Source organism: Mustela lutreola, chromosome 15 (genome assembly GCF_030435805.1).
Source record: "Mustela lutreola isolate mMusLut2 chromosome 15, mMusLut2.pri, whole genome shotgun sequence".
Taxonomy (NCBI): Eukaryota; Metazoa; Chordata; class Mammalia; order Carnivora; family Mustelidae; genus Mustela; species Mustela lutreola.
In genome coordinates, this window is record NC_081304.1 from 348,343 (window position 1) to 367,674 (window position 19,332).

General features: G+C 52.9%; 2 protein-coding genes across 4 annotated transcripts in view; one reads left to right on the top strand and one right to left on the bottom strand.

Moving 5' to 3' along the window:
• The window catches only part of TBCD (tubulin folding cofactor D), a 156,129-nt gene that overhangs the window by 93,953 nt on the left and 42,844 nt on the right, over positions 1–19,332 (bottom strand). The window lies entirely within an intron of this gene.
• ZNF750 (zinc finger protein 750) lies at positions 4,109–13,085 on the top strand. 2 transcript variants are annotated; one of them, XM_059150188.1, is made up of 3 exons: positions 4,109–4,248; positions 9,898–11,513; positions 11,641–13,085. In XM_059150188.1, the coding sequence occupies exons 2-3, from the start codon at positions 10,075–10,077 to the stop codon at positions 12,353–12,355; spliced, it is 2,154 nt and encodes a 717-aa protein (XP_059006171.1). In that variant the 5' UTR covers positions 4,109–4,248; positions 9,898–10,074; the 3' UTR covers positions 12,356–13,085. The 2 variants fall into 2 exon arrangements, with proteins under 2 accessions (XP_059006171.1, XP_059006172.1); XM_059150189.1 differs by lacking the exon at positions 4,109–4,248 and having other exon boundaries at positions 9,534–11,513.

A 19,332-nucleotide genomic window follows, 5' to 3' on the forward strand; every position in this document is an offset into this window, starting at 1 on the left:
GACCTAACAAATGTCACCTCGGCAGCAGGTTGGGGCTTACTTCCTCTAACCACCACCCAAACTGAAGAAGCGGAATCACCCCCAAACTGAAGACGCGGAATCACCCCCGGACTGAAGACGCGGAATCACCCCCGGACTGAAGACGCGGAATCCCACCCCAAAGAGCTCTCGTTTCCTTTCTCCTTTTCCCCGGACGCAGCCCCCAAAGTGTCAAAATGAACACCGTCTCCTACTTTCTTCCTTACAGGAGGAAGCCAATGCTCCCTTCCCCAGAGAGCTCTGGCTCGCGGAGTGGCCCTGGGCTACGGCTTGCTTCCAGGACTCCGGCAGCCCACCAGCAGCCGCCGCCTGCGGCCACCCTGCAGCACAGAGGACGGAGGTCCCGGTCCTAACCACCCGCGCACGGAGGGAGTCAGCAGTGGGGCCGCAGGGCACCCACGTGCAGACATGCTGCTGAGTGGGGAACGGGAGGGGCGCAGGGCGCACACAGGGGACAGGGATGGCGCCAGGGAGAGACCCACCACCCAGAGAGGGCAGGGGGCAGGTGGGAGGAGCCCAGCGAGCAGCTGCCAGCCGCCAGGGCTCACCCTTCTGCAGGAGAGCTAGACCCACACCCCATGCGGGGAAGTCTGGGCTCTGTGTGAGTCCGGTCATGATGCCTGCCCCCCCCCCAACAGGCAACACCACTGCTCCCCATGAGAGTAGCCGCAGCCACGGCACCGGTCCATCCCCACGCTCGACCCATTGGGCCCAGTGAGACCCACCAAGGCCCAGAGCCTGGCCACCAGCCCCTCTCCACCCCCACCAGGTTCTGAGCACAGGGGGGCTGAGCCAGCTCACAGCCATTAGCATCTCACAGGGAGGCACTTCCCTCCCCCACCCCCACCTGCTCTGCTGTGGCTGGGTGACCTCAGCCAGAGGGTTCACAGTCTCTGTGCCGCCGCCCTGCAAACCCCACAGTTGCCGCAGTGACTGACTAAATGAGCGCAGGCCTCACAGCTCGTGAGCACTCAGCCGGTTCACGCTGCTGCCCCTGCTCTTCCCGAAGACGCGACCTGGGTCAGAAACCTGGACGCAAAATGTCAGGGTAACGGAGGAGACGGAACGCACGTACCAGCCAGCACAATCCCACCCGCAACCTCGGAGAGCACCTTCCATCTCCAACGCATGAGTGACAGGGTGACGGGAGACGGGGAAGGCCTGGCAGGGCCGGCACTCAGGAGGCTGGAGGCCTCACCTGAGCGCATGTGAGGCAACCCAGAACCTCTCTGGTCAGCAAGCAGGATCCCTGAAAGGCTCCAGACAACGCCGGGGCTTGCGGGGGCAGCAGGGCAGTGGCTAAAACAAGGAGCATCGTGAAGGTCACCAGTGAAGCAGACCCCTGAAGCCCCCGCCCCAGCAAAGTCAGCAGTCACTTCTCCAGATGTGCTGACAGCAAAGTCAGCAGTCACTTCTCCAGATGTGCTGAGAGGCTACGGAGGGCCACAGTGAGAACACAGAACCTGTGTAAGAGGGTGGAGACGCCCGGCACCTGCCCAAAGCATCGCGAAGACCCTCGGAGAAACAAGAGAAGCCACTGCGACGACCGTCCAAGAATGAGATGCTACGGAGGGGCGCCAGAGAACCCCAGAGCGCTCCTGGGAACAGCGTAGCAGCAGAAAAGCAGCACCTACCAGACAGAAAACATTTTAGAAACAGAGAAAAACGGGTCAGGAGGAGGGTCGGGAGTCACAACCTGCATAAAGTTCTAAAAGAGCATGGGTGGAAGAAATCCCACCGACGGTGCCCCTGAGCGCATCAGCAGGCACGTCAGGAACTATCTGCCCATAGTTCCTCTCTTAAAGGTAAAAACTGCACGGGTCTGAAGAGCTCTGGGACGCGTTCTCCCCGCCAAGACGTGGAGTGCCGGAATCACCCCCACCCCAGACAGGCACCACTTGCAGACCTCTGTGATAAAGCAAACTTAGGAAAACATGCATCACCGAATCCGGGTGCAGGATTCTCCTAACTTCCCTGTTTGTTTGAGATCATTCCCATTGGGGGCTCCTGGGTGACTCAGTCGGTTAAACGTCTGACTCTTGGTTTCGGCTCAGGTCACGATCTCAGGGTTGTGACATGGAGCCCCACATCGGGCTAACTGAGGGGTCTAAGATTCACTCTCTCTTCCTCCCTCTGCCCCTCCCCGCTCCTGCTCACGTGCTCTCGCTGGCTCTCTCTATCGTTCATATTTAAATGTTGGAGGGAAAGAATCAGGCACTCAGAGTGGGCAGGCACTTCTGAACAGCAGTCGTGAAAGCTACGTGCAGAGGAGAGCAGCTTTAAAACCAAGGGTGAACAACATCTAGCCCAGGGTTCTATACCCAGCCAGACTATCAACCAGGCAGAATAAAGATGCCATCAACTATGCAAAGTCTCCACAAAGCCACCTCTCTCGCACTCTTTCCCAGGAGCCTACACAGAATAACAGCATGTGCTCCGTACCAATGTAAAAACTCAACCCGAAAGAGAAGACATAGGATCCCAGAAGCGAGTTTTTGATACAGGAGAGAGGGGAAGGCAACCCCAGGATGATGGGGAAGCACGCAGGAGGGCAGAGGAGGACAAAACTCTGACTTTGCACAAAGGAAGTCAGCAGACAAGACCTAGGACTGGGAGTTGGAGGCAGGTGGAGGGAACAGAAGTAGCAACAGAGTACTGCTATTTAGAATCAAGGAAGTGAATACCAAAGTACTCCGCTAAGAAAAGGTTCCAGTCCCGCTCCTAGGCAGAGATGGGAGGGAAGCCGTGTGGCAGTGCCCCACTGAGCCACAGGGCCTGCCATCCTCCCATCCGGGCTGGCAAACAAAGCAGGACACAAGAGATGCCTCATCAGCCACACTCTTGGACAGGCCTGGGCAGCGAGGCCACATGGAGAAAAGCACTCAGCCGTTCCCTCCAAGACACAAGGTGGACGACACCGTGGTGGCCCCTCCGCACAGCTCAGTACCACCAGGGCCCCACCAACGGAGCCCGCCGTGCCCGTGGAGCTGGCCCTCACCTCTGACCCACACAGAGAGACACGAGAGGTCAGAAAACTTTAAGGCCCCAAGTTTCGGGGTGGCTCATCAGAGGAACAGCAATGAACTAGTGTTTTGTGACAAGACTTACAGAACAATTTTTTCACCCTTTAAATTTCATGGTCACTTAATTTGGACAAAAGTAACTAAAAACATTTTTTTAAAGAATTCAATATAAAGATAAAGCAAAGTAAAATCCTAAGCCTTGAATTAAAAACAAACAAACAACCTACAGCATCTGGCCTGGCGAGCCTGACCCAGCACCACCATGCATACCGGGGGGTGGGGGGTGGGAGGCGGCCTGGCCCCAGCCCACGCCACCTCCTTTCCCTGTCCCCAAACCAGCACCACACGGCAGCCTCACTGACAGCCACGGTTCAACAGCAAGCCGTTTAAGCAGGGAGGGAGATACACGGCTCCAAAATGCAGCGTCTCAGTTGTATCTAAGACCAGGGGCAGTGAGAGGCACACAGCCACCTCCTGGCAACAGCAGCGAGCTCGGTGCCAGTGCCGGTCCCGGGCGTGCGCCGGCAGGCCCCCGCGGCCAGGCGGCGGAGGCTCCCCCCGTCCGCCCCCCACGAGGAGGACGGCAGGCAAGGATTCCCAGGCACAAGGGTGAGGACAGAAAGACAACAAGATGAAAGGCTCACGCAGACCCCGCAGCGCAAGGACACCAGGGAGTGTGGCCTCCAAGGGGAGAGGTGTTTAAGACTCAATCTGGGGTCGACTGCAGCTCCAGCTTATGCTGGCAGCTCTGAAGGAGATCTCACACACGGTGTCTCTGCCACAACATCAAACACCGGTCAGGGTCCCATCTATACCCCTCAGTCTCGGTTCCAGCCGCAAACACGGCTCCCCCTCCAGCCCAGGAACTTCTGACCAGCACCAAAATGGCCTTCTCCACCCTGAAGCAGGGAGCGGCCGTGAGGCACGGAGGTGGCGCCCGGCCTCCCAGCCCGCTGGTGACGCTGCTCCTAGGCGGCTTGGTGGGGGCAAACACATGAATCGTAGCTGCGGGCAGGAGGGATATCAGGTGCATCTCTACGCCCCGAGGGCTCAACTCCTACACTTAAACCCCTCCCACGGGAACTGCCGGCTCCAGTTTCAGCCGGTGAGCGAGCGTGAGAACAGGTCCTGCTCTCGGGCACCGTCAGCCACCGCTCCCGACAGCTCCCAGCACAGCCCATCTCCGGTAAGTACCCATTTCTTCTCAAATTCAAGTTTTCTTTCAAAACTGCTCTTGGATGTATCTTGACTTGACTATCTGGCTCAGCGAACCACCTGCCTGCTGTGTGCTCTGCCTTGCTCTATTCCCTGAGGATTACTCAGGACCCGGCAGGTGCATCGCTGGAAAGGAGACCATTATTACAAAACTTTTAATAAGGGTTACACTTTATTCTAAGAGTACGAACAAGTTTATTTGGAAATTAAGTCCTCATTTCTACATAAAATTTAAACTAAAACTTAAATGTATGTAAGTGCTTACCTGTTCCTTACCTTAAAACTAGAGTAAATTACAACATTAAAAGAATAATGTATATACAAATACATGTAAACATATATACATATATTCAAATAACTGCTAAATTTACAGGTCACATTTTAAAAATTTCCGAAGTTTAAAATAAGTCCTGTCCTTTTTTTTTCCTTAAGATTTTATCTACTTGACAGAGAGAGAAAGAGAGCACACAAGCAGGGGGAGCTGGAGAGGGAGAGGGAGAAGCAGGCTCCCCAGTGAGCAGGGAGCCCGACATGGGGCTCGATCCGTGAGATCTGAGCCGGAGGTAGACGCTTCACCAACTGTGCCACCCTAACGTCCCTAAAATAAGTACTGGCTTGACATGTGCTTACCAAAACAAAGAACAAAACCTAAGAGGATCTCTAAGTATACAAAAAGAGGGTTTTTTCCCCCTTACAAAGCTTCTCATAAACCCGTTTCAACAACAATTAATGACCAAATGGCCAAGTCTAGTCAGACTTTATTTAAGCAAATTCTGTCTACGTTTATTATCTTTGTTTTGCATTAACAAATCCTCCCAATGCCTCAAACTGGTATTGTTCGGGATAAACGAGGCCGAGGGGGACTGGCTCTGGTGACAGGCTGAGCTGAAGCTACGTGCACTTACTGGTAGGCGCCTAGTCGTAACTCGGGGTCTCTGGCTGAAACTACAAAGAGGCCTGGTTTTTTTTTCCAGATCCATTCTTTCAAACTACCTTCTGGAAAACGGTCTTCCTCCCTAGGTAATGGTCATCATGAAGTTCATCCCTCATTTTTTTTTTTTAAGATTTTATTTATTTATTTGACAGACAGAGATCACAAGCAGGCGGGGCGGGGGGGGGGGGGGGGTAGCAGGGTCCCTGCTGAGCAGAGAGCCCGATGCGGGGCTCGATCCCAGGACCCTGAGAGATCATGACCGAAGGCAGAGGCTTAACCCACCGAGCCACCCAGGTGCCCCAAGTTTATCCTTCATTTTAAAGAACTAGGAGTCTGGGCGGGCGTGGCGGTTAGTCACTGGAAAAGCTCAATTGGAGTAAAACTCACAAATCTCGTTCTTGCGACACCCCAGTGGGCAGGCGACAATGGCGTGTCCTTGGGTTATGCAATAACGCCACATCACAATATTGTAATTATAGCATGCCCTTCACAACGCTCTACCAGCCGGGGCTCCCTGCCAGCGCCGCACGGCACCGCAGAGACCATTCCGGCACTAGTCCAGTTCACAGGGCAGCACGCGAGACCAGCGTACTCAGCCAGCCCGTCACAGCGGTGTCCTATAAAGCTAAGCTATAATTACCTCTACGGTGTCCTATCAAAGTTCAAAAAAAAATCTTTTTCTCTTGTCTGTTTTCTGGATTTCAAATTCCTTAGAAACTTTTTCAACACTCAGCATTACCTTACACCCGGCAACGACACTAACTCTCTGCACTGAGGAACCTACGGGAAGCCAGCGCACTGGCAATTTAGAACTTCAGAAACGAGCAAACAAAAGCCTGTGGCCAACCGAAACCACAGGCCGCTGAGGCGCTGTGTGGGCAGTCCCGCCGGCGCCCCGCGGGGGAAGAACCAAGGCAGCCAGGTTCTTTACTTTCTGAGGCAAAAAAGTACATCAGTTCAACACAAGCAGGCGTTTAAAATGCTTGATGTCACAAAAGGGGCATCTTTAAATAAAACAGGAAACCTCTGGAAGCTCACCCAGGGCCCTGTTATGCGCCTTTAAGTCACCACCCACCCCCACGGTGGACACTGTGCCCATGGCCGCCTCGTCTGACTGGAGTCTGACAGGGAAGTCGCAGAGGCAGGCAGAGGACAGACCCCCCCCCCCCCCAAATTTCAGTGACAGCCTCAGTGACAGCCACTCGGACCCTGACAGGAGGGAGGGAAGGGGCGTGAGGAGCAGCTCCCCGCACTTGCTGCTTATGGAGAGAGAACCACAAACCTGCCTGCGGACCAAGCAGACACTGCGGGTCCCCACGCAGCCACCTCCCAGGGGCCCCACACGGCCAGCAGCTCTCCGCGTCCAGATTAACTCAGACAGACGCGCGCCTCTCCAGGAAGAGGCTGTGACAAACTGGCAGCACCTTTAGGAAAACCTCACCTCTCAATGCAAATCCAAACTTAACTACCAACAGTTAAAGTTCTCCATTGCATTGTTTTGGCAACAATACCCTTTTTTTCGGCAAATTTAACACCAGCAGCTGCCAGCAAGCACCAAGCCCCGCAGATAGAAACCGGCCCTGCTGAGGGTAGAGACGGTCAGAAACCACGTCCCTACGCAGGGCAAGACCGCCGAGGCCCCAGGGGCCAGGTCGGGCTCCTGCGCCCTGCTAACCCCCCACAGGAGAGCTCGCAGGCTGACCCCATGCTATCCAGGCTGTTCCCTCCGAAAGCTTACAGTAGCCTCCATTTTATCCCACTAATTTCTCTGACGTTACTGCATCTCTACGACGTGGTGGATGCGCCTGTCTCCACCGGCATCGGAAGCAGCTGGGCTCCCTTGTTTTAATCAGTGACTTGTGCAACCCTGAGAGGTCAGTTTACCCAAAGCTACTACGACTGCTGCCCCTGTGAGTCCGCGGCAGGCTCGCCTCCCCACAGGTCAGCCCTGGAGCACTCTCACCTCCCAGGGCGCAGGCATGATCCCAGGGAAACTATTTACTGTCCCTGGATGCTAACTGAACAAAGAACAAAAATTCAGACCAGAACTTTACATACGACATCATTTGATTGAAAAAAGTATACATTAAAATTAACATAAAACCAATTACCCAAGTTATTCTTCCAGGTCACACTAAGATAACTTAAATGCAACTTGCCTCCTATAAATGTCTAGCCAAATTTAACATAGGTTTATTTATGCGCAACCAACGAACACATCATTTTTTAACACATCTGAATCATCTCTTAAATCCTGAGGGAATTTTTCATTCCTCTGAGCTCCGGGGTTTGAGAGGCTGGTGGTGGCGTGTCTGTGTCCACTCTCGGTATCGCCGGACTCTGGACTCACACTTGATAAAGTTTTGCAACTGTCATCATTTTGATCACGATGCTTCCAGCGAGTGATGAAATCACTTTTCGGATCTTTGCCATAACATATCCTATACAATCATGGGAACCTGCCTTGCAGAGGTTCTCACGCCTTCAGAACCAGGGAGCACAGGCAGACATGCCGGTACACGCCCGCTGACTTATCTAGCTGGCCCAGGTTGGCGGGAATCGCTTCCTGACGGCCTGACGGGGCGGAGGAAATCGTGCTTTTATAGCCCAGAGCATACCGAACCCCCAGGGCATGGGCTGAACTCATAAAGGGTTATTTCACGTTTTTTTTCCCTTTAATAAGAGGGGAAGTTTAGAAAGACACAAAGCTATGCTTCCAAGTCGAACATGCTGGGCTCTGACACTGCCGTGCAGCCGCGCATGAGAGAGAGGCACAGGGGCAGGGCTCTGGGAAACCCCCTTGCCAGTCGCGGCCACAGGGCAGCCAAAAACTCTCGTTTCTCACTCGATGTATGTGCCTCACCACAAGGGCCTCAGACCCTGGCAAAAAACGACCTCGTAAAAAATCCGCATGTGGGGAACAATGGATGACAAAGCAGTGGGGGGTGCTTCTTTGTGTTTTTAAGGAATAGGAATAAAGGAGTAGAGAAACCAGTTTGCTGAGAATAAATCAGACAGCTTTCTCAGAAATTAAAGTATCCAAGTGAAAACCCAAACTCCACCTGCCCCCACCCCTGCACACCACCGATGAGCTCATGGCAGTGCGTGCGGTGGCAAGGAAAGGCATTTCAGAGAAACTACGTTTTATTTGGTGAAAACCAGTCTCTTCAGTTTCCCATATGTATTTCTCCATTTTGAAAGGCTGTTTTCCAGCCTTGTCTAACCACCCAATGTCTAGAAAGTGATGCTTTACCCACGAAATCCCACAAGACTCAGGACTGACCTCATCTGCCTATTCCTTCAAGCAAAACGACATCTGAGAAGAGTTTTGTTAAATCACTTCCTTTTAATTTTATTTTTAAGCTGCTTGAAAATGTGGAGAAGCTGCAGCTCTTGAGTGAAAGCAGGCCGACTCCTCCCGTCGCCCTGCAGCCCTGCAGCCCTGCAGCTTCCCCACCCACACGCTCCCTCCCAGTCAGTCACTCCACGGCCGGCCCATGCTGAGATCCTCCCAGACCGCACGTCTTTGTTCTCGGTTTCGGTTATGAGGCAGGGAGAGCGCCCCAGGGGTATCAGGGCAGCCTCTCAGGGAAGCAGGCTGAGCTCTCTGGTTCAGCCTGGGAGGGGGCAGAGATCAGGGAGTGGGCCCTGGGGTTAGGCAGAGAAGGCCAGAGACACTGCAGGCCAGGACTTTGCCAGAGATGGCCCAGGGCCTGCTTCCACTGGGTGAAGGCTCGGACGGCGTTCTGCCACGACCCAACCATCTCTCAGACGAGCACCCCCACTCGGAGGGAAGGCCGGAAAGGCAGGCAGGCGCCCTGGGCCCAACGCGCTCTCAGCTGTCCACGCGCATTTGCGTTTGCTGACCCAGCGGGCGCGGGGGGGAGCGCGAGAACTTACTCCACAGGGCTCGCGGGGCGGGCAGTGGAAGCAGCGAAGAACGCTGGGTCCCTCACAGGGCTCAGAAACTCACCCTGATAGCATCACAAGATCGTCAGAGTCGACATAAACACAGCACTTACCTCTGTATTTGAGACAGCATAAATGCTCCTCTCTGATAAAGCTGACTTTTCGTTTGATTTTGGGAGCAGCAGGGTAGGACTGCATATTTACATCTTTTCTAAGTCCCCACGCACAGCACACAACGTGATTAAACAGGACAGGACAGTCAAGGAGCGCTGACTCTGGGTCACACCCAGACTCCGTGGCTCTAAGTAAGCCATGTGGGTGTCCTGCACAGGCCGGACCCTGTAGTCACGGTCAGCGCAGTCAGACCAGCACTGCAGACTCCATGGACCTGGGTCGGGGTGGGGGCTGGGGGAGGGGGTCCCAACAGTCCCTTGGCCTCCGGCTACAACCTTCCTGGCATCAGAGGCCTCAGGTCACAGGATAAAGATTCCCAAGGGGTCTACTCAAGAGTACAGGCATTCTCGGGGCTGACGCGGACACACCACACTCTTCACGGCCCCGAGAGAACCTTTCAGGTCAGACTTGAGAAAATGGGAACATCACAGGGGCTGGTGGCCAGGATAGAAGCAGGTGCACCTGGTGCGCGTCTCATCCTCACCGCCAGCACGAGGGTGGGACCCGTCCGTTCCCCCAGGCCAGCATTATGAAGCCGGGCCAACTCCTCCCCCACCCGCAAGGCCCATGTCCTGTCGCTAAGGCTGTGCTCCTCTGTTGCAGCGCACGGCCCCAGCGAGCAAGACGTCCTGGTCCGACGCCCCGCACGGGCCGCGGTCTACAAAGAGAAGCCCGGGGAGAGCCAGTGAAGGAGAAGCGGCCCCCGCAGATCGAAACTAGACAGGAGCCAGCCGTGATCGGACCGGCGAGAGCAACAGCGCCCACACTGCAAGAAAGAACATGAGTCTTCTCAAGGAGCGGAAACCAAAAAAGCCGCACTACATCCCCAGGCCTCCGGGAAAGCCCTTCAAGTACAAGTGTTTCCAGTGCCCTTTCACGTGCAACGAGAAGTCGCACCTTTTCAACCACATGAAGTACGGTCTCTGCAAGAACTCCATCACTCTGCTGTCAGAGCAGGACCGCGCCCCTAAGTGCCCCAAAGCCAACTCCCTGGACCCCAAGCAAGCGAACCAGCCAGACGCAGCCGCAAAGCCCGCCTCTGCCCAGCCTGTCGCGAGCGGGCTCCCACACTTCGACGCCAAGCTCCAGCAAAGCCTTGCCAAGGACGACGTGAAGGAAAACCTGGACCTGCACGCACGTGGGCCCCAACGGTGCCCAGGACAGAAGCCCGCTCTCCACGAGGAAGCAGCTCCCCTGAGCCCAGCTCCAGAGGCCGGCAGGGGCACCCAGCCCGTTCTGGAAGGCATTGCGCGGCCCTCGGCGTTTGTACCGGTGGGAGAGCACAGACTGAAAGGGCCAGAACGCACGGGGGCTCCTGAGCTGCTGGCACTGCCCAACCCCACGGCCAAAGCCACCTCCTTCCACACCAAGTCTGCATTCCATGCTCCCGGCTACCCGTGGAAAGCCGGCTCGCCTTTCCTCCCACCGGAGTTCGCACACAAAATCCCTGCTACAAAGGGGTTTGGTGCCATTTCCCCTTACATGCAGCCCACGATCCCGGAGTACTCACCACACTTTTACACAGAGCACGGACTGGCCACCATCTACTCACCCTACCTACTCGCCGGGAACTCACCCGAATGCGAGGCCCCCCTGCTCTCCGTCTACGGGGCCCAAGACCAGAGGCACCTGCTGCCTCCCCCGGGGCCAGTCCCGAAGCACTTGAACGCCCCCTCGGCATATGACCATTACAGGTTCTTTCAGCAGTACCCGTCCGGCCTGCCGATTCCTTACGGGTTTTACAGACCGGAGTCTGCGTTCTCCTCCTGCGGTCTCAGACTTCCACCCGTCGTGGGTATTTCCAGAGATCAGAGCTCCCACCTACTGGAAGAAGCCGCCCTGCTCTACCCAGCCTTGAGTCCATCCAAGTCAAGTCCTTCCAGCACCCACAAAAAACACACCGAGTTTGAGAAGGAGAGCCCAACTCCTGAGGCTAAGGATTCCTCCAAAGACGGGCAAAGGGACACAGAGGGAACCAAAATGAGCCCTCGAGCAGGCAGCGCAGCCACAGGCTCCCCAGGAAGGCCAAGTCCCACCAACTTCACACAGACAAGTCAGCCGTGCGCAGAGCTGTGCAGCCTCTCAGACAAGCCAACCTCCAGCGCCCTGGGAAGGCTCCATCAGCCTGAACACAGCCTCACAGCCTTCAAGCCTGTCAAGAAAAGCACAGAGCGCCCACATTCCCAAGCTCCGGAAAACAGAGACGACTCTGCAAAAAGGTAAGAAAATTCCATTTTCAAAATCTCCGACGCATGTCTCTGGTTGTGCTCAATCAGCCAACCTCATACATGCTAAAATGCTCTTCTAAGCAAGGTTCCTATTAAGGCCTCTCTTTGCCTCTTCCAGCCTTGACGCCATGAACGGAGATGCCCCAGCTGAGGCGGGAAGTGCCTCTCGTGGCCCGGAGGCCACACCTTCCAGCCCAGAGGACAGCTCCCGGACAGCTCCGCTGAACCTCTCCAAGAAACCCGAGGCTAGGGCGGCCACGCACAGCCCGGTGTACAAGGACTATGCGGAGCTGCAGGACATGCCCCTGAACCTCTCGGTGAAAGACCCCTGCAACGTCCTGACCCGGAGACCTTCCCTCCACAGCCCACCGCGAGAGGCAGAACCTGCCACCACAGCTGCTCACCACACAGAGACGGGAAGTTCCGAAGATGGGCCAGACCACACCCCGACAGACCAAACTGGCCCGGACGCGCCTGAGGTGCCATCCTCAGCCCCAGCCCCTGCTGCGAAGGCCCAGGACACGAGAGCGGTGGACAGCAGCGACGAGCAGAAGCAGACGGCAGCCGTGGCCCTCTGCCAACTGGCGGCCTACAGCCCGGGGAACGTCCGGGGGGGCGCCGGGGAGCCCACGGCCCCGGAGTCCACCTGCCAACAAGACGCGCCCACTCCCAGCACCACGGAGAGCCAGGAGGCTCCGTGTGACCTCAGACCCAGAGGGCAAAAGCGGACAAGCCCGAGGGAGGCTGGGAAGTCCCAGCTAGGAACTAAGAAGACGAAGCAGAGCGACACAGCCAGAGTGTTCACTCTTCGGAAGAGAACACGGGTGTCTTAGTGCCTGGCTCGCGGGGAGCAGGCGTGACTTCCAAAGGAGGTCACAATGGCAGCCAATCTGGTTCCTTTGCTCTATCTGGTCAATTCTGACAACGCAGTTCCTTTTTTCTTCTGAGAAAGAAAGAAAGAAAGAAAACCATGAACTTCAGTTCATTTTCTGTAAATATTAAGCATAAATATTCAAAAGTGTTTCTACTTTTGGTTGTAAAAATATTTAAATGACTCATACTCTTAAGACTGAGGAGTTAAACACTGCCTTTTGTTTCTGTAAAATGTCAACTGAATACACAGACTAAAAGACAGCTTTTAGGTGTATGCCATCTTATAGGAAAGCTTTTAAAAATACTTTTCTTACACCTACCTTAGCACTAAAACAAACTGCTTTAACTGTTTTGCTATCAAATCTACTGTGTGTTTTCAAATAAGTAACAATTACTGAAAAAAAAAAAAAAAAAAAACACGCCAGGAGAAAACATTTCCAGCACTGTCATTAAAGTGCCCTATGTAAAAACTCTGTGATTTGTTGTACGTGAATAACACAAACAACGAGAGGCTATTTATACACATAATTTATTTCCAGTGGGAAAAACAGGCTGCTGGTGCAGCTCCTGCATGTTCTCCTTCCTCGTGATGCTACAGGAAATTTCCCAACTCGTTCAGCCTCACATTCCACTTTCTACAATGATGTATATATTGCTAATTTCCAATAAACTCATAGGTGATTTTAAGAATACGTGAACCCTGTGTGATGCTTTAGTCTGCCGTAACAAACAAAGGCACTGAGAAGGGGAACAAGCTGAGGCAGCCGTTAAACAGAAAATGAGCCCCTGCCCGTGCATGTGAGCGTGAGCACGCCTGCGTGTGCGGTCCCCAACGGCAGCCACCACGTCCAGGCACACACACCCGCCTGGCCTCCCCAGGCCTCAGTCCCCATAACTGCCCCCCTGAGAAAAGGCCGTCAGCACCGGCACGCCCCACCCCATGGGCCTGCACGGGACCCCTTCCTCCCAGTTTTCAAGAGGGCCCTGTCCTCCGACAGGTCACCTGAGGCACCTACAAAGGGCCGTTGCGCACGGCCGCGTGACGCTGAGACGTGCCTTCAGAAAACCACATCTGCTGTTACGACACAAACCTGAGGAACGTGTGCCCCCTCACTAGCATCCCAGGGCTCTTTCATTTTCCTACAAGGAACAAAAGTAGGGTACACCTGCTTTCCGGCAAGTCAGCGCCCTCGGGAAGCAAAACCATGCGTGAGAGGAAGCCAGGTGCCCCGCAGACAAGCTCGCCCTGGGCTTCACACAAACGAGCACCTTCCGTGTCAAGGGCCCAGAGATTCTGAGACCACTGTGTTTTACAGCTCACCCAAAAGTGCCAGGCGTCATCTTAAGTGATAAGAAGAGGAACCATGACAGTCAAGGACCGTCCAACCCTCCTGCAACAGTGCCTCATGGGAGGGGGTGCATGCCCCAGGGCTCTCGGGGAAGGCAGAGGCCACTCCGACCTGCAGATTTGCACTGTGGAGCTCTGTGTGCCCGCAGCATCACGACTGAGCCCTCCTCATGTAATTGCCCCACAGGCCACATATCACAGTCACGGAGACCCCCGCAGGCCCTCCAGATCTCTCTATAAAAGCACAATGGAGGGCGCCTGGGTGGCTCAGTTGCTTAACCATCAGACTCTTGGTTTCGGCTCAGGCCATCATCTCAGGGTCATGAGATCAGCCCTGGGTCAGGCTCCCCACTTAGTGGGGAGTCTGCTTGAGATTCTCTCTCCTCCTCTCTCTAAATAATAATAGTAATTTAAAATGTACAATGGAGTTCTAGATCTTTGTAACAAAACAGTCTTGCTGATTTTTTTAACTATAGTACCTTTCTGTATTCTCTTGTGACCCAACTTAGGAGTTCTAAGTTTTTAATCTTAATATATAAAAAGCAATAAACCCTCAAAAAGATAAAAATATAATTTCCCTATGACCCAGCAATTCCATTCCTATCTACACACCCCAAAGAAGGAAAAACAAAAACTCAGGAGGTGTGTGTACACCAATATTCACAACAATATTATTGACAAGTCAAAAGACAAAAGCAACACAAGCACCACTGACAGATGAACAGACAGATAAAACGTGGACTACGATGGACTATTACTCCCCATACAAAGAAATAAAGTTCCGGGGCACCTGGGTGGCTCAGATGGTTAAGCGTCTGCCTTCGGCTCAGGTCATGATCCCAGGGTCCTGGGATCAAGCCCCGCATCAGGCTCCCTGCTCAGCAGGAAGCCTGCTTCTCCCTCTCCCTCTCCTGATGCTTGTGTTCCCTCTCTTGCTGTGTCTCTCTCTCTGTCATATAAATAAATAAAATTTTTAAAAAGAGAGAGAGAGAGAGAGAGAAATAAAGTTCTGACACATGCTAGAGCATGAATTAACCCTGAAGACCTCTTGCTCCAGGAAACAAGCCAGACACAAAAGGACAAATCTTGTACAACTCCACCTGTGTGGGCACCTACAACAGGCAAACTCAGAGAGGCAGTCAGAGGACTGGTTCCCAGGGGCTGCAGGGGAGGGGAGAGGGGAGCTTGATAGGGACACCATTTCTGTTCAGGATGATGAAGTTTTCAGAAATAATGACAATGGTTGTAGAAAGTGTAAATCTGGTCTATACCACTGAATGGTACATTTAAATATAGTCAGCAAGGCGGATGTTGTTACATACATCCTATAATGTTTTTTAAAAATAATATACCAAAACCATTAAATCATGTATCTTCAACAGGTGAACTGCATGTCAGATAAACTGTATCTCAGTAAAGCTAAAGGGGTTCCTGAATTTGTACTGAAGAGGAAAACAAAGTGCTGACAACAAGCCTTCTGAAGAGCCTTCCCAGCAGCCCACAGAAGTCTGCCCCCACCACGAGCTCTACCCTTCACAATGCCACACTCCATAGGGAAAGAGGGCATGTGGGGGTGTGAAATGAAGCACACACACATTAATCAAGGAGAAAAGCACTTTAATTCAGAAGGGCAGGACAACTACTTCACACAATAAGTCAAAGAGTTCTCATGGTATCCACTTCTTTTTTTTTTTTTTTTTTTAATTTATTTTTAAGCAATCTCTATACCCAATGTGAGGCTCGAACTCACAACCCCAAGATCAAGAGTTGCATGTTCTTCTGACTGAGACACCTGGGCACCCCGGATTCACTTTTCTTATAGACCAGAGTGTCCAACAGTTGAAAATGCACAAAATTTAAAAATCGGTGAGGCATGTGGTCCTCAGAACAGACGAGTGCCAGGACCATATCAGAAGCACTGGAGAATGCAACCCCTCCCTGGGCCCAGCTGCTGCCTTGAGAAGTGAGGTACCCAGGCTTGTGGGGAGGGACAAGGTCAGGCGATGTCGGTGCTCTGCATCCCCGAACTGCAGTCACAGCCAGGCCCCACCTACCGAAGCAGGTTGACTCTGGGCTCCACTGTGCCTCCGCCAGGGAGAGAGTGCAGCAGTGCCACTACTGCAGTCCCTTCTGGGACCACGGGACTACCTCTGTGGCTGATTCTGGTCTGACGACCGCAGCCCCACACCCACCCCACAGCACTTGGGTCAGATAATGCTCTGCCAGCCTTCCTGTTTTCTCTCATGGGCATTTCCCCAATAAGAAGCTCAGATGCCCTAGACTAATGCTGGGGAGCTGGTCAAATGCTAGTTTTTGGATGATGTCAGAGAATATAGCAAAGTAGGGAACTCCACAGATTGGTCCTTCTACCAAAACAACATTAAGCCAGCAAAAATGACAGACTCGACTTGTTCAGAACTCTGAAATCTCGTCAAAAACTTACAGAACCTAGGAGAGTGCTTAGTGAAGAAAGAAACTACAAAATTTCAGCCTTAAGGAAATCTATTAGGTCATACTGGCTGTCTGCAGACTTAATGGAACCAAGACACAACGAGGAATACCGTCATCACAAACAGACTGGAAGAAGTCACTACGTGGACAACGCTCACCTTCAATAAACAACAGCAGCAAAGCCCCAGGGATGGGGGAGACACCTGATTTCCAGAGTTACCACATCATAGTATTCAAAATGTCCAGTTTCCAACAAGAACAACAAAAAACCACAAAGCATATAAACAGAAGAGTATACTTACATTTCAAAGGAAAAAAGAAAAGCAGAGAAATTGTCCCAGAAGAAGCCCAGACTTTGTACTAAAATCAAAGACTTAAAATCAACTCTCTCAGATATGCTCAAGAGCTAAAGGAAACAACAACAACAAAAAAAGTCCAAACAAGGAATGTCAATTAAAAGAAACTATAAAAAGAAACCAACATAAACTCTTAAACTGGAGGACGCCTGGGTGTCTCAGTGGGTTAAGCCGCTACCTTCGGCCCAGGTCATGATCTCAGGGTCCTGGGATCGAGTCCTGCATCAGGCTCTCTGCTCGGCAGGGAGCCTGCTTCCCTCTCTCTGCCTGCTTCTCTGCCTACTTGTGATCTCTGTCAAATAAATAAATAAAATCTTTAAAAAAAAAAAAAACTCTTAAACTGTAAAACCCAGTAACAGAAAAGAAAACTTCAGGCAAGCTGTACAACAGCAGACTTAGGCAAGTGGAAGAAGAAACCAGTGAACCTGAAGACAGGGCAACTGAGGAGCAAGGAGAGAAGAAAAAGGAACATTAGCCCTGGTCACCTCCAGAGCCTACACCAAAAAAGATCACTGTTCCCCAGGCACCATCCTTCCCAGGCAGGAGACAGCTCGGAGACAGCTCGGCTCCCTGAGGCCCCACCAGGCACAGCAAGGGCCTACAAGACAGTTAGCACACATGGAAGATGCCGCCAGTCTGAAGGCAGCCAGCCAGTCAGAGGAAGACCACATGTTACATCTTCTAGATTTTCGGCAACAGCTTGACACGTCTCATTCATGACACCAACACACACACCCTCCCACTCCAGCAGCTAGTGACCAGTGGCACCTCAACATCATAAGGTATGATGGGCACATCCATGCCAGCCAGTCTCAGGCACAAAAGGCAGAGAAAAGGCTCTCTGTCCTTCAAGTTAAACTGGCGTTGGAACCACCCAGGCAAGGATTTCACCTTGTCTGTGATACACTCACACACGGAAGACTGGTGAACTTGACTTGATCAAAATGCAGGACTTTGGTGCAAGTGACACCAACCAGAAAGTCAAACACCACCACAGAATGGGGAGAAATACTGCAGATCCTCTATCTAGTGACAGACTTAAATCCAGACTATCAAAAGGGCTCACAGCAACAACAAAAAGACAACCCGACTTTTTAAATGAGCAGATTTAAACAGATGTTTCTCCAACAAAGATATCCAAATGGCCAACACATGAAAAGATGCTCAACGTCATAAATCAGTTATGGGAATGCAAATTAGAGACACAATGAGATGCCACTTCACACCCACCAGGAGAAAAGCAAGCGGCGGGGCAGATGTGGAGAGACCGGCGCGCTCGCAGACGCCGCTGATGGGAATGGAAACGGTGCGACCATCCTGGGAGACAATTCGACAGCTCCTCAGGAAGTTAAAGACCAAGAACCACATGACCCAGCAGTCCCACTCCCAGACAGAAACCCAAGAGAAACAGAATCACATGTCCACACAAAAACTTTCACACAAAGGTTCAAAGCAGTGTTGTTCATAATAGCCAAAAGGTGAAAAATCCAAATGTCTATCAACTAATACACAAATAAATGGTGTCGTGGGGACGCCTGGGGGGCTCAGTCGGTGAAGCGTCTGCCTTCGGCTCCGGTCACGATCCCAGGGTCCTTGCATCAGACCCCGCATCAGGTCCCACATCAGGCGCCCTGCTCATGGGGCGCCTGCTTCCCCCTCTTTTCCCTGCTCATGCTCTCACTCACTACTTCTCTCTCTCTTAAACAAACAGATAAAATCTTAAAAAAAAGGGGGGGGGGCGTGTATCCATGCGATAGATATTAAGTGGCCATAAAAGGAACAAAGGACTACTGTCGCGTGCTACAACACGGACGGACCTTAAAGACCTCACTAAGCAGAAGAGGTTGGATCAAGCCCACTACCAGAGTCCACTATAAGAAATGACCAGCAAAGACAAATTTAGAGAGACAGAAGCAGACGTAGTGGTGGTCTGGGGCTGGCTGTGTTCGGGAGAAATGGGGAGTCACTGCCCGAGAGCACAGGGTTTCTTTGTGTTCTGAAATTAGATCATGGTAACGGTTGCAGAGTTCTGTAAATATACCTCACACCACCCAACCGCACACTCTAAATGGGGGAACTTCATGGTATTTAAAATTTTACCTCAGCAAAGCTGCCACAAAAATAAACAGAAGGATTAAATAGAATCTTGAGGGTCTAAGAGCCCTCCTCACACTTCACAACACCAAGTCCAAAGCCATGACTCCTGACAGCCCACAGCTTGGGCGCTAAGAGTATGACGCAGGCCCTACCCGTCTGCACAAACGTCTCTGTTCCGGACAGAAGTCCGATCCCACGCTGCGGAGCATCTGTGGTGACGTGGCCCAGGAAGGCACCTTCTCCTTCTTCACAGATAGCCTTCCCTTCTGTGCACAGTGGCACCGCCAGCCGCACCCAGAGCCGATCCCCGCCAGCCAGACAATGCTTCCCACGGCCACAGCCCCAGGCTCCACTGCCACGCCCGTCAAGGGCCAACAGCTGGGATCCGCAGGCTTGGAGCTCGGTGGTCCCTCTAGGTCTGGGGCACTGTGCCCGTCCTCCTGCTCAGGCCGCTCCCAGGCTTCCTCCAGCCCTCCGACCCCAGCCGCTGCTCGTGTGAGTCCAGGGGACCGTGATGTCACGCCACGTGATAAACGCAGCAGCGCATAACTTAACAGGCAACAGCACCCCCACAGGGGAGAAAACCAGTCCTGAGGGACAAGAAAATCTCGGACTTTACCAAGGTGCCAAATACACAGTCTATCTGTGCCGTGGTATTAAAATCTCACTGCAGGGAGAAGAGGCA

What these genes read in the sequence shown, in the direction of transcription:
- ZNF750 (XM_059150188.1), top strand. Translation starts at nt 10,075, where the DNA reads ATGAGTCTTCTCAAGGAGCGGAAACCAAAAAAGCCGCACTACATCCCC. An exon ending in AGAGACGACTCTGCAAAAAG is followed by an intron (nt 11,514 to 11,640) that starts GTAAGAAAATTC and finishes TGCCTCTTCCAG; the next exon opens with CCTTGACGCCATGAACGGAG.